This window comes from Oncorhynchus gorbuscha, linkage group LG06 (assembly GCF_021184085.1).
Source record: "Oncorhynchus gorbuscha isolate QuinsamMale2020 ecotype Even-year linkage group LG06, OgorEven_v1.0, whole genome shotgun sequence".
In the NCBI taxonomy this organism is placed as follows: domain Eukaryota; kingdom Metazoa; phylum Chordata; class Actinopteri; order Salmoniformes; family Salmonidae; genus Oncorhynchus; species Oncorhynchus gorbuscha.
This window is the reverse complement of record NC_060178.1, coordinates 37,175,627-37,191,096: the sequence shown is the minus strand read 5'-3', so window position 1 is coordinate 37,191,096 and position 15,470 is coordinate 37,175,627. Positions and strand designations below refer to the sequence as shown.

At 44.9% G+C, this 15,470-nt stretch overlaps 1 protein-coding gene across 1 annotated transcript in view; it reads right to left on the bottom strand.

Moving 5' to 3' along the window:
* The window catches only part of szt2 (SZT2 subunit of KICSTOR complex), a 114,813-nt gene that overhangs the window by 71,074 nt on the left and 28,269 nt on the right, over positions 1–15,470 (bottom strand). Inside the window, 16 exon segments of the mRNA XM_046353138.1 lie at positions 4,580–4,649; positions 4,896–5,012; positions 5,346–5,484; positions 6,182–6,502; positions 6,677–6,749; positions 6,906–7,004; positions 7,122–7,296; positions 7,708–7,966; positions 10,390–10,517; positions 11,963–12,010; positions 12,475–12,682; positions 12,911–13,204; positions 13,615–13,753; positions 14,028–14,125; positions 14,340–14,540; positions 14,758–14,980. Coding sequence (XP_046209094.1) covers positions 4,580–4,649; positions 4,896–5,012; positions 5,346–5,484; positions 6,182–6,502; positions 6,677–6,749; positions 6,906–7,004; positions 7,122–7,296; positions 7,708–7,966; positions 10,390–10,517; positions 11,963–12,010; positions 12,475–12,682; positions 12,911–13,204; positions 13,615–13,753; positions 14,028–14,125; positions 14,340–14,540; positions 14,758–14,980 — 2,592 coding nt within the window.

Here is a 15,470-nt window from a genome sequence, read left to right as displayed (position 1 = left end):
TTCAAGAGAGCGAGAGTTGCACCCCTTCTGAAAAAACCTACACTCGATCCCTCCGATGTCAACAACTACAGACCAGTATCCCTTCTTTCTTTTCTCTCCAAAACTCTTGAACGTGCCGTCCTTGGCCAGCTCTCCCGCTATCTCTCTCAGAATGACCTTCTTGATCCAAATCAGTCAGGTTTCAAGACTAGTCATTCAACTGAGACTGCTCTTCTCTGTATCACGGAGAAGCTCCGCACCGCTAAAGCTAACTCTCTCTCCTCTGCTCTCATCCTTCTAGACCTATCGGCTGCCTTCGATACTGTGAACCATCAGATCCTCCTCTCCACCCTCTCCGAGTTGGGCATCTCCGGCACGGCCCACGCTTGGATTGCGTCCTACCTGACAGGTCGCTCCTACCAGGTGGCGTGGCGAGAATCTGTCTCCTCACCACGCGCTCTCACCACTGGTGTCCCCCAGGGCTCTGTTCTAGGCCCTCTCCTATTCTCGCTATACACCAATCACTTGGCTCTGTCATAACCTCACATGGTCTCTCCTATCATTGCTATGCAGACGACACACAATTAATCTTCTCCTTTCCCCCTTCTGATGACCAGGAGGCGAATCGCATCTCTGCATGTCTGGCAGACATATCAGTGTGGATGACGGATCACCACCTCAAGCTGAACCTCGGCAAGACGGAGCTGCTCTTCCTCCCGGGGAAGGACTGCCCGTTCCATGATCTCGCCATCACGGTTGACAACTCCATTGTGTCCTCCTCCCAGAGCGCTAAGAACCTTGGTGTGATCCTGGACAACACCCTGTCGTTCTCAACTAACATCAAGGCGGTGGCCCGTTCCTGTAGGTTCATGCTCTACAACATCCGCAGAGTACGACCCTGCCTCACACAGGAAGCGGCGCAGGTCCTAATCCAGGCACTTGTCATCTCCCGTCTGGATTACTGCAACTCGCTGTTGGCTGGGCTCCCTGCCTGTGCCATTAAACCCCTACAACTCATCCAGAACGCCGCAGCCCGTCTGGTGTTCAACCTTCCCAAGTTCTCTCACGTCACCCCGCTCCTCAGCTCTCTCCACTGGCTTCCAGTTGAAGCTCGCATCCGCTACAAGACCATGGTGCTTGCCTACGGAGCTGTGAGGGGAACGGCACCTCAGTACCTCCAGGCCCTACACCCAAACAAGGGCACTGCGTTCATCCACCTCTGGCCTGCTCGCCTCCCTACCACTGAGGAAGTACAGTTCCCGCTCAGCCCAGTCAAAACTGTTCGCTGCTCTGGCCCCCCAATTGTGGAACAAACTCCCTCACGACGCCAGGACAGCGGAGTCAATCACCACCTTCCGGAGACACCTGAAACCCCACCTCTTTAAGGAATACCTAGGATAGGATAAGTAATCCTTCTCACCCCCCCCCCTTTAAGATTTAGATGCACTATTGTAAAGTGACTGTTCCACTGGATGTCATAAGGTGAATGCACCAATTTGTAAGTCGCTCTGGATAAGAGCGTCTGCTAAATGACTTAAATGTAAATGTAAAGTTCTGGAAAACAGTTAGACCTGGAGAATAAACCCTTCTCCTCACAGCTGCCCATGTCACTTAATATTGATGATGTGGTTGTTACTGACAAGAAGCACATGGCTGAGCTCTTTAAATCACCACTTCATTAAGTCAGGATTCCTATTTGACTCAGCCATGCCTCCTTGCCCGTCCAACATTTCCTCATCTCCCAACCCTTCTAATGTGACTATCCCCGATACTTCTCCCTCTTTTTCCCTTGCCCCGCGACAAAGTTTCTCCCTGCAGGCAGTCACTGAGTCCGAGGTGCTAAAGGAGCTCCTTAACCTGTTAAGTCGACCCTCTACTTTTTCGAACATTCTGTTAAAAATCGCGCAACATTTCAGCGCCCTGCTTTCATGCCAGGAATATAGTATATGCATATTATTAGTATGTGTGGATAGCAAACACTCTGACGTTTCTAAAACTGGTTAAATCACGGCTGTGACTTTAACAGAGCGTGAGTTTCATCGAATAGCGCAGGAAAACCTGATCACTGAAAATGGAAATAAATATCCTTGCGCTTACTTCCAGGAATTGTTCAAAGTGAACCAAATTACATGAGACCGAGGTTTCAGCGCCTACAGCTACCACACGTTGTCTAGAGTCTTGTCATTTGATTCACAATTGATTCTTGGTCTAACCGGTTCAAGGGAACTCCTTCCCTCCGTTCTCCGACCGGATGTTTTGGTCGAGCTCTCTCGGCCATGTTTTTTTCAAGACGACACCTATAGAAGTTACATCGCCTACTGATGAATTTTATCGCTTATTAACGTGTACTAATACCTAAAGTTGCATTACAAAAGTATTTTGAAGTGTTTTGTGAAAGTTTATCATCGACTTTTTGAATTTAAAAAAAATGACGTCACGTTATGAAACGCTCTTTTTTTCGTTTATCACACAGTCTACATAGAACGATATCTAGGCTATATATGGACCGATTTAATCGAAAAAAGACCCAATAGTGATTATGGGACATCTAGGAGTGCCAACAAAGAAGATGGTCAAAGGTAATGAATGTTTTATATTTTATTGTGCGGTTTGTGTAGCGCCGAATATGCTAATTATTTTGTTTACGTCCCCTTTGGGTCTTTTGTGGTGTTACATGCTATCAGATAATAGCTTCTCATGCTTTCGTCGAAAAGCATTTTAAAAATCTGACTTGTTGCCTGGATTCACAACGAGTGTAGCTTTAATTCAATACCCTGCATGTGTATTTTAATGAACGTTTGAGTTTTAACTAATACTATTAGCATTTAGCGTAGCGCATTTGCATTTCCAGAGCTCTAGATGGGACGCCTGCGTGCCAGGTAGGAGCAAGTGGTTAAACTTGCTCTGAAGGCAGCCAAGGGGAGAAATCAAGCTGATCCTTACTGTTATAGGCCTATTTCTATTTTTGCCCTGCTTATCAAAAGTGTTGGAAAAACTGACTGGCTTTCTTGAAGTCTATAGTATTCTCTCTGGCACGCAATCTGGTTTCCACTCAAGTTATGGGTGTGTCACTGCAACCTTAAAGGTCCTCAATGATGTCACCATTGCCCTTGATTCGAAGTAATATTGTACTGCTACTTTTATTGACTTGGCCAAAACTTTTGATACCATTCCATTGATACCATTCCATTCTTGTGGGCCGGCTAAGGAGTATTGGTGTCTTTGAGGTGTCTTTGGCCTGGTTTGCTAACTACCTCTCTCAAAGAGTGCAGTGTATAAAGTCAGAACATCTGCTGTCTCAGCCACTGCCTGTCACCAAGGGAGTACCCAAGGCTCGATCCTAGGCCCTACGCTCTTCTCAATTTACATCAACCACATAGCTCAGGCAGTAGGAAGCTCTCTCATCCATTTATATGCAGATGATACAGTCTTATACTCAGCTGGCTCCTCCCTGGATTTTGTGTTAAATGCTCTACAACAAAGCTTTCTTAGTGTCTAACACGCTTTCTCTAGCCTTAAGCTTGTTCTGAACACCTCCAAAGCAAAGGTCATGTAGTTTGGTAAGAAGAATGCCCCTCTCTCCACTGGTGTGATTACTACCTCTGAGGGTTTAGAGCTTGTGGTAATCACCTCATACAAGTACTTGGAAGTATGGCTAGACGGTACACTGTCCTTCTCTCAGCACATATCAAAGCTGCAGGCTGAAGTTAAATCTAGATCTGGTTTCTTCTATCGAAATCGCTCCTCTTTCACCCCAGCTGCCAAATTTACCCTGACTCAGATGACCATCCTACCCATGCTAGATTACGGAGACATCATTTATAGATCGGCAAGTAAGGGTGCATTCGAGCGGCTAGATGTTCTTCACCATTCGGCCATCAGATATGCCACCAAATGTCCTTATAGGACACATCACTGCACTCTGTACTCCTCTGTAAACTGGTCATCTCTGTATACCCATCACAAGACCCATTGGTTGGTGCGTATTAATAAAACCTTCTTAGGCCTCACTCCCCCCTATCTGAGACATCTACTGGAGCCCTCATCCTCCACATACAACACCTGTTCTGCCAGTCACATTCTGTTAAAGGTCCCCAAAGCACACACATCCCTGGGTCGCTCCTCTTTTCAGTTTGCTGCAGCTAGCGACTGGAACGAGCTGCAACAAACACTCAAACTGGACAGTTTTATCTCAATTCAAAGAGTCAATCATGGACACTCTTACTGACAGTTGTGGCTGCTTGTGTGATGTATTGTTGTCTTTACCTTCTTGCCCTTTGTGCTGTTGTCTGTGCCCAATAATGTGTGTACCATGTTGTGTTGCTACCATGCTGTGTTGTCATGTGTTGCTGCCTTGCTATGTTGTTGTCTTAGGTCTCTCTTTATGTAGTGTTGTGTTGTCTCTCTTGTTGTGATGCGTGTTTGTCCTATATATATATATATTATTATTTTTTTTTTAATCCCAGGCCCCCTTCCCTGCAGGAGGCATTTTGCCTTTTGGTAGACTGTCATTGTAAATAATAATTTGTTCATAATTAACTGACTTGCCTAGTTAAATAAAAGTTAAATATAACTTTTGTAAAAAAAAGACTGAACTTACCTCATCCATGGTGGCCAACACTGCTAGTTTGTGGGGAATTGGGAGTTTGGCCAAAGGGTCTCCTCCAACCCTGTTGAAATAAAGAAGTAGTGAACTACTGTAGCCTCCGTGAAATGATCATGCAGGCAGCGAAGGCCTGCTCAACATGCTTTCTTAGCCCGATGTATCCCTACCCTTCAGACCACTCACCCGTCAACCGCTACTCCTCTAGCCTGGTCCCATATGTGTGTGCTGTATAGCCAAAAGACAACGGCTATACAGCACAAACAGACATAGAACCAGGCTACTCTTTTCCTCACCCTTCCTAATGACTCACCCGTCGACCCCTACTCCTCTCAGGCTGTCCAAGTTGCCCATCAGCTCCTCATCAGAGCGGTAGGAGGAGGGCTGACCTGGAGAACGGTTCAGAGACACACTGCTCTCTGACGTGTACCTGGAGAGAGTGCAGCCCGTTAGTTAACATGATCACCGTCTAGTGAAAGATCCTACTGTATGTGGAAATGCAGTTTGACGAAAGTATACAGCACAGGGTTATGCTCTTGCACATTATCATTCTAATGACAATGTATCTGGTAAGAGTGCCTATCCCAATGACTGATATCCTAGTTTAAGCTCCAAGTTCTTTCAATGTTTTTACAAACCTGGTTTACCAAAGGGCACCTTACCATATGAACAATAATGAATCCAAGAACAAACAGATGCATTTTTTAAAATTGTTATTTTTTTGTTCCACACATATTTCTCAAGTAGGATCTAAAATTCTCACCTGTTGTGCCTCAAGTCAGACTGCATGCCCTCGATCTCTAGGGGTAAGGTGAGGACAAAGATGTCCAGTGTGACAGAGAGATCATTCAGATCAAGAGCCTGCAGGGCCTCTGCATTCTCCAGACATGTGATCACCTCACCTGTAACAAAATAGTACACGTCAACACAAACAGCAGGGCATTTAATTGCATTGTGCTCTTGCACATTATCATTCTAATGACAATGTATCTGAAAATTCACAGCAGAACTGGGGTCAAATAGTATTCGTTGTCATTCAAATACTTTGACTGTAGGAGTGAGCCTGCTTGGAGTGCCAGGTGGGAAAGTTTAGCACTTTTGGAACTAGTCCACTGGTTCCATTGTGCCAGACAAACTCAATAAAGTGAAGCTATCAAATAACATTTTATTGGTCACATACATATATTTAGCAGATGTTATGGCGGGTGTAGCGAAATGCTTGTGTTCCTAGCGCCAACAGTGCAGTAGTGTCTAACAATTCACAACACACAAATCTAAAAGTAAAAGAATGAAATTAAGAAACATATGCATTTTAGGATGAACTATGTCAGAATGGCATTGACTAAAATACGGTAGAATACAGTAAACACACATATGAAATGAGTAAAGCAGTATGTAAACATGATTAAAGTGACCAGTGATTCCATTTATGTACATAGGGCAGCAGCCTCTAAGGTGCAAGGTTGAGTAACCGGGTGGTAGCAGGTTAGTGATGGCTATTTAACAGTCTGATGGCCTTGAGATAGAACACCAGGTCTGAGTCACATACATAGGCTTGTGTCTCTTCTGTGACGGTTGTCAGGTACCGCGTGTACTCACCCAGGCAGGTGGGTAGCGTGGTTATGGGCATGGATCCGTGGCAGCTCTTCATGTTAACAGAGCAGGTGAGGTGGACGAACAGCGGAGGCATCTCAGGCTGAGGCCCCTCTGGCTCCAACAGGCTGTCTCCCTCTAGAATGCTGAAGGAGTCCTCATCCTGGTTCACCGTGTTGGAGTCAGACAGGGACTCATCCTCCCCCTCTCCCACTGCTTCCCCCTCTCCGTCTGCCCCTAGGGATCTCCGGCCCCCGGCCCTCTCCTGGTACTCCACCTCCAGGTCTGTGTCGCTCTCCATCATGATGCAACAGCCCGACATGTTCTCTGAGATGCACATTAGGATGACATAGTACACAGTATTTATGACGTATCCTTAACTACATGTTCTCTGTGGTGCACAGGATGAGTATAGAGTATATGATGTACTGTTATCTAGAAGATCTTAGGCGGGGAGGTAACACCAAGCAATCCAAGCAACTAAAATACAAGGATCCCCACCGTCCTCTGTAGCAGGCTCAGCCTCGGAGACAACCTCTTCACTAAGTCGTCTCTCCTCTTCCCTATCAGAGTCCTTAGGAGGAGAACAAAAAATAAAAATCATCAAAAGAACGCTATATTATTCAGAGTCCCGGTTAGTTAATACTGAACCAATGTTTTGGAAACAGGACCTTCTTCAGTGTCCTGGGGGTGGATACCAACCGAGAACAATGGATTGGAAATAACATACACATATCTCTTTCTTCGATGATGGTGGGCAGTAGTAGAAGTAGTGAGGATTGGAAGGCACGGTCTTGAAGAACTGAGCACCAATGTCCATGAATTTGTCCTGTTGAATGCAGGAATTAGCTAGCTTTAAAACGGTTCTTTAACAAGAGCATCAAATTGTAACATAATCCATCTAATTTCTTTCCATTCTACCATTATCTATCCTCCAGTTGTTTACCTGTATGATTTTGTGCAGGTCAGGGTAGACCTCGCACTTCTGCTGAAGGCGGAGGAGGGACAGAGGGAACTCTGGTATCCTGATGGTCCCGGGGGGTTCGTCCAGGCCGAGGGGGGAGTTAGGGGCCGAGGCCTTCCCCCTGTTCTCTGCCTCATTCACATCCTCCATCTCAATACTTGCAGACACAAGGTCGTCATGTTTACTCATAGAGCACCATTCAGCACCGTCAATCAATAGTCTGAACCAAACAAGTACCAAAACAAACCAAACAAATGTACTGTATGTACCACTCTTTGCAAATTAAGTTCTGACCCAAGGTCAGATAACATTCTGAGGGACATTCTGTAGCCGACCTGGGTCAAATACGTATAGAAAATATGTAAGATTTCAGGTGCCCTTGATTTAGTTTGTCAGGGACATGGGACAGTCGCTAAAGTGCAAACTCCAGATTGCTAGATTTTATTTATTTGATCATTTAAAGTAGAAGGCTGCTCCTGCCAGAGACAACACACCAGTCCAACACACCCTGAGTACTTCAAATCAACAACAAAAAAATGGGTAACTGCTCTGTAGGTCTGAGTAGTACCTGGATGAGGAGGCCATGGGTCCTCTCTTGACCGGCCCGTCTTCCTCTGCCTCTCCGATGGTGAAAGTGGCGGGGGTGATGCTGTGACCCCTGACCCCTCCGTCTCCATGGCGCTCTCTGAACACCCGGATGTGTCCACAGAGCGTCTGGAGGAAGGAAGTGATGTCTATCTCCTGGAGAGACTCCTCACAGTAGTCCATGGCTGTCAGCAAGTCCTGGGAACTGATGCTGTGGGACTGCTGCAGGCTGCGGTACACACCTAGGGGAGAGAACACGATCATGCACACGCACACACTTCAGATCCATGCCTGCTCCGTCTTAATTAATCTTTCCATACGATTCCTCAAGTCTTTATCTCCTCGTGTCCTTCTCAACTGCATTAAAAGGAGAACGTAGAAGTGGACCTTCTCCAATGTCATCTGAAAATGAGGGGAGGAGAGAGGATGCAAGGAATATCTTAGCTACATCGTCAACAACCTTCCACTATACTCTCAAATACAAATCTGTCCAACTATTCCATGTTATGTTCAGTCAAGGTCAGCACATAAATCCACATAAAAAAGTGCCTTCAGAAAGCACTCACACCCCATGAGCATTTTCCAAATTGTGTTGTTACAGCCTGAATTTAAAATAGATTACATTGACATTTTGTGTCACTGTCCTACAATACCCGATAATGACAAAGTGGAATAATGTTTTTAGAAATGTTTACAAACAATGCTGAAATGTCTTGAGTCAATAAGTATAAAACCTCTGTTATGGCAAGCCTAAATAAGTTCAGGAGTAACAATTAGCTTAACAAGTCACATAAAAATGTACATGATTGTTTAATGACTACCACATCAAACAATGACTACCACATCTCTGTACGCACACAAACGATTATCTGTAAGGTCCCTCAGTCGAGCAGTGAATTTCAAAAACAGTTGAAACCACAATGCCTCAAAGAAGCAGACATTGAATATCACTTTGAGCATGGTGAAGTTATTAATTACACTTTAGGTGGTGTATTAATACACCCAGTCACTACAAAGATACAGGCGTCCTTCCTAACTCAGCTGCTGGAGAGGAAGGAAACCACTCAGGGATTTCACCATGAGATCAATGGGGACTTAAAACAGCTACAGAGTTTAATTGCTGTGATAGGATGGATCAACATTGTAGTTAATCCACAATATGAACCTAAATGACAAAGTGAAAAGAAGGAAGCGTGTACAGAATAAAAATATTTCACAACACGCACCTTGTTTGCAATAAAGCACTAAAGTAAAACTGCAAAAGATTTGGCAAAGAAATTAACTTTATGTCCTGAATACAAAGCATTATGTTTGAGGAAAATCCTCATATGTTATGGGTATGCTTGTCATCGGCAAGGACTAGGACGTTTTGATTGTTCCTGAGTGGCCAAGTTACAGTTTGGACTTAAATGTATTTGAAAATATATGGCAGGACTTGAAAATGTCTTGCAACGATCAACAACCAACTTGAAATGTTTCAAAATAATAATGTGCAAATATTGTACAATCCAGGTGTGCAAAGCTCTAAGAGACTTACCCAGAAAGACTCAGCTGTAATCACTGCCAAAGCTGATTATAACATGTAGTGACTCAGGGGTGTGAATACTTATGCAAATGAGATATTTCTGCGTTTGATTTTCAATAAATTTGCAAACTCTAAAAGCATTTTTTTCACTTTGTCATTATGGGTATTGTGTGTCGATGGATGAGAATATTTTTGTTTTTTTAAATCAATTTTCACACAGTAACACAACAAAAGTAAGACTTTCTGAAGCACTGTGATATACCTTAAAAAAAAAGGTCAATACTTTTATCTCGATGTTGTTTATATCAAATTCATCTTGAGAAAACAGCTTTTAAATTATGCTTTTTTTCAGTACCACAGGGTATACATTTTGTGTTAACCTCTTGACTCAGTGAGCAGGGAGAGAAAAGATGCTGCCCTGGTGTGAATATATTTATATTTAAATTGGCATGCCAGACCAATTTAAATCCATCAGGCTTGTCAGAGAGAAGCGGATATTTCGCCTAAGCAGAGTTGTGTCTAGTGTGTGTGAGTGTGCGTGCGTTGTCTAGTCGCTCTCCTCCTGATTGAGGTTTACAGATGCTGCAAAGGAGCATAAAAACAAATCCTGAGATGACAGCTTAAAACACTAATAGATTTCCCCGTCACTAGGATGATGCAGGTGACTGCTTTGCCCTGTGCTTGCTTCTGTAGTATTGGAGGCGCTATCTTCGGGTACGTGTGTATGTGTGTGTGTGTATGGCGAGTCACAGGCCTAAATTACTCTGTTCAGCAGTAGTGCACTAAATAGGGAATAGGGTGCAATGCCCAGATTAAAAGTAGTGTACTATATAGGGAATAGGAAGACAATCAGCTACTAGCCGATGCTCTGGTCAATAATAAACTTCTTCTCCCATCTGCTTTCCCCAGCACCAGTAGCCCATCCCTTGTCCCTTTAGTGCCATAAAGCAGGGTACATTACCATTGGGCTCCTCTCTGCGTCAGTCATTTGCGAGTCAGTTTATTTAAGGGGTGTTTTATGACAGCTGGCTGTCGCAGTGGTCAAATGCAAGCTACACAGACAGATTAAACAGTCAGACTGGACAGGTCACCTTGACAGGCCGTTACCGTAAATGTTCACATCTGTCAGCAGTGTATTACCTGTGACGTAACACTGGTGGTAGTGCTCCTGTAGCAGGCTGCAGTAGTTGGCCAGCTCCTTGTGTTTATGAGGCTGCGACATCAGGTCTGTCCAGGAGGAGGTGCTGCTGCGTTCCTGAGATAGAGACCTGCAGGAGGAAGAGGACAGACACACACACACACACACACAGACACACACACACACACAAACACCCCAAACACCATTAGAGAAGAAGAGGAGCAAGTGCAGAATCAGGAAGCCCAATAGTAGATCTGTGGGAGAAACATACAAGCCATAGAAAAGGAGAGAGCATAGCCTCATCATCAGATATATAACACGGTTATTTTACACACCCCTTTGAAAACACACAATCTCATCTCACCCCCCAATTAACATGCCGCATGTCTCCTTTGCAAACGCACAGTCTCTAATCTCACGCCACAATAACACACAAATCTCTGATGACATTTAATCTCCGTTAGAGAAGAAACACACTGTCCAGCTCCATGTAATGTTGCATTATGCATTGAGGAGGATGCTGTTAAAAGTCTATTAGCTTGAGCGGTCACTGAACAACAAGAGCTCTGAAGCGTGCTTTAAACAAAGGGTGGGGTGGGGGGGATAATCACTCCGAAAATGTATCCGATATGTCAATACTATGTGTCTTATGTTAACCTGGACATCAACACATGGTCAGTCCTGTACCATGATACACAAGTGTATAATTCCCATATTTGACTTGGAACTTGCAGGTGAAGAGGAAAAAGAGTACAAAGGAACTTGTTTACTCATTAAAAAAAACATGAATTGTTTAATCACAGGCTTAGAGGAGAGATTTCCAAAGCACCACGCCCATGTCATCAAGTAGGGTCTGTAAAAAGTCACCACACACCCCCAGAGAAGCTTGAAAAAAACAATACTACAACTGCATGAACTAAATCGGATTTTCTGTGAACATGCAATAAGTTAGATATTGTCAGTTAACACAGACATGTTGATTTTGGACAGTTCCACCCATTAGTATCTGACTGCAGAGAGAGAGACAGCCTCCTACAAGAAGTTTGAGCTCCAGCAAACACAAGTGGCTTGCGTTGTGAAGTCAAGCCTTCAGTCATGTAAATGAATATAAAGTCAAAATATCTAGAGGCAACAGTCTTATCTGGAGGCAGATACCAACCTCCCAATAGCAACACAGTCCTGGAGTGAGTGTGGGAGTGATGGCCTCAGCCTCACCCACTTAGAGAGTACCTCTCCCTGGTATGAATAAGGAGGAGCTATGAGCATATGGCCAGGCCTAAGTCCCTCCTAACCCCATCAATGCATCTTTCCATGATCCCTTGCATCCTTTCTCCTCACCTCCTCAACCGTATTGGAGGAGAAGGTCCAAGGTCCCTTTCTTCAGACCTTCTTCTCCGCTGTCGTTTGAGAAGGACGCAAGGAGATAAGACGCAAGAAATTGAGGAAAGATTCACTGAGATTGATCTCACCACAGCTCTACACCAGGAAGGGACGGAGGGGAGGAGGAAGAGGAGAATGGGGCGAGGTGCGCGGCAGGATGATGGAAGCAGCAGTTAGCTAGCTGTGCTGTGCTACCTGAACTTCATCTGCTGATGCATCTCCCAGGAGTCAGCGTCTTGAGGTCTATTTATCAACGTAGTACAGGGAAACAATCAGAGGTGCAAAACGTTAACATGGGACTCAACCAACAACAATGAGCTTGCTGGCAGCCAATGTTGAGTATAATCGGGTATGGCATGGTAGGACTTCTGACTGAGAGCGTTTCAAGAGTCAGTCACATATGATGAGTGGTAAGGTGATTAAACTGATGAAAAGTATAGTGCTGAATACATGGAGCCTTGGATCTGCTGTATTCCCCTCCCAAGACCTGGGTTCAAATTGAAATGATTTCCTCCTCAATACTCCTCAGTCCCAGACGGATGGATTTTCCACTTCTGAGAATATTCAAGTGTGATAACATTGCGTCGGGAACGATCCATCCTCAATCAAGTGCAACTAAAGTATTTGAAAGAAAACAAATCCTATTTGAACCCAGATGTACTCCCCATCAGTAGCCCCAGTGTGTGTGTGTGTGTGTTACTGGGTACCTGAAGAAGATGTCCCTTGGCTGCCTGTTAGAGTGGGGATTGAGTATCTGATCCTTCAGAGAGTCCAGGGAACAGTTATAGACATATACAGGGCAGCGCGGACGGGACAGATCCCCTGAGCTCTGCTGGGACGCCTGGCGACTGAACGTGATGTGGAAGTCTCTCTTCTGGGGCTCAGCGAACTGCACCCCGTCCCTCTCCTCCACACCTGAGAGAGAGAGAGAGAGAGAGAGAGAGAGAGAGAGAGAGAGAGAGAGAGAGAGAGAGAGAGTAATTTCCAATTTGCTCGGGGAGCCCCATCTCTTCCTTTTCACAACAGTAACATTATGTTATTGCAGAGAGAAATAGGGATAGAAAGAGAGAGGGTTGGGTTAGTGAGAAGGCACAGTATGTTGGTAGCAAAGGACTAATGATGCCATAATCCTACAGTACTTACCTGCACCTTTGGTGCCATTTTCAGGCTCAGAGAAACGGCTATCCCAGTTGTCCTGTTCCACTGTGGAGCTCCCAGATTCAGGGGAGAGCAGGGGTGACCTGGGTCCCACAGGACCACCACCACCAGGGGAGAGCATGGGGGACCTCAACCCGCTACTCAACCCACCATTCAGCCCATTGGTGGAGCCAGAGTGAGAATCAGCCTGTGATTTGTTGCCGGTAGTCAGGGTGTCGTCATCATCTCCGTTATCCTGGGGCTCGGTCTCCAGCCCAGACGACATCAACATCTGGACATCTGCAGAGAAAACACAACAATGTTGAACTCAAACATTTTGCAGAGGGACTTGCATTCGTCTTATGATAGCTCGGTGTGACAACCACATGTTACAGGCATAGAACGATATTTTTCCTCAATAAACGTAGCTATCAGTGGAATCCGAGCAGGATGGTTGGTGGGGTTACCAACATCTACGAACACACAGCACTGTTGCTATACTAGGTTATGATGATAAACGTGTCGATTACAATCAGTTAAAACTAGCACGATGCCAGGCTGGTGGCTAGCCCAAATACATAGGATTCCTATAACTAGAGTGGAGCCCCCACTTGAATAATGAGTAGAAAAGATCTGTAAGCTCTGTCCTAGTCGTACACGCACATCACACAACTACAGCAGAACACAGGGAACAGTAGCGGGGTGCCTACCTGTGAAGGTGGCGGGGAGGAAGGTCAGTAGGATCTGCTGAGGGCTGATGTACTTGGCATAACACTTCCACTGAGGGGTAGACCCATCCCTCTCCACTGGGACTGGCTCCTCATCCACCAGGTCTGCATTGCTGAAACTCTGAGAGAAAGAGGGGACAAACTCACCGGGCATAACAGACAGGACAAGTGCCTCAAAATAAACTAAACATAATGTTTTACCCAAGGTGGACAGAGTTTCAATGAGAGGAAGACGAGGGTAGTGTAAACCATGTCTGGACATCCAAAACGGAACATCGGGCCCACTGCTGGTTTTCCATTGTTTTTACACTGCATAAAACCGATATCAATGCCAAGGAGGAACCTTCTGGATTTGTTTCCCTGAAGAGAGAATGCAGACTGGTTAAAAGGTTTACCTGAAGGGTACTGGTTGACCCTGTCACCTCCTTACTGCTCCCTGTAGTGTGGAAGGACATCATTGTGTCCTGTCTCTCTGGAGGTTTCAGGCACTCTTCTGTCAAGGGAAAGTAACCACATGGCAAGTGTGTGCAGGAGTATAGGATGTTGTTACATAATGAATACAATCATTAGCAGGATTCTGTTCTTTTCAGTCAGTCAACATGTATTCATAAAGCCTACCACAACAGTTGTCACAAAGTGCTTTACATTCACCTAGCCTAAATAGCAAGCAGATGCATAGCAGAGGCACACACATTCACAAAGCCTACCTCTGATGACCGGTAGAGAGAAGGGTGCAACATGCCCGTCTCGTTCCCTGTCTAGGATGTGATGCATGAAGGTGACGTTGTCCTGGTCAGCCAATGGGATCTCCCGGTCACTGAGTTCCTGTTGCAAGCTGCTGTGGAATAGGCTCAGCAGGAGCTCGTTGGGAATATAGGGGGTGCTCTGGGACACCTCCTCGTTCTCCACTGCAATACACACAAATAAGCATGAATTAATTCATCCACCATCTTCATATTGCAGCAACAACACCTAGTGACCATGTCAAGAGGTTTGGACTTTTTGGAGTAATGGCTAAGGTGTTGGACTAACAGTCGCAGGGAATCCCTGATTTAGCAAAAATGTATAAATTTATGTTTGATAACAATAAGATACTTGAGGACATAATAACATGATCAAAATCACCTCTGCTGAGAGTGAGGAAGAATATTTCTATCTGTTGGCACTTGGGCAGCAGCTCGATGAGGTCAAACTGGAAGGGAACAGTGTGGATGCAGTCCTCAGAGGCAGGGGGTTCTCCTGCAGCGGTCCCAATGGGAGGGTACACCTGCTCCTTGTTCTGGCACAGCTGGCTAAGGTACTCAAACGTCATAATGGTGGACATACAGGTCAGATCCCGGGGGAAGATCTGTGGATAACGTAAATTCACTATCGTTTAAAAAAAATGTTTATTAGCCCATCCACCACCCCCTCTCTTCGGAGGACACACCGTTTTTACAGTTTTTCTGCTACATATTTTACACATATTTTACACAGATTGAACTATTATATACAGCAATCACATAACAATAATACATTACTGAACATAAGCTCTTTAATCCCACCCCTCAGCCCATCCCACTTATCACCATAGACCACCCTCATTTGGTTTCCATGTGCCATATATTTTTCAATTGTGCTGTGATGTTTACATTAATGGTTTACCTTTCTAATCGCATTTCATCCACAGATTGTGAGCAAAAGATGAAAATCTTGCCTACAAGTAGTATTATATTGCTGATTCATTGACTATGGCTTTCCAAATCGCCCAACACTGCATTTTTGTAAGGTTCATTTTAAGTTAATGTTGAGATTTTTGTAACAATTCCTCATCTTGTGACCAGAAACAAGCTAGATAG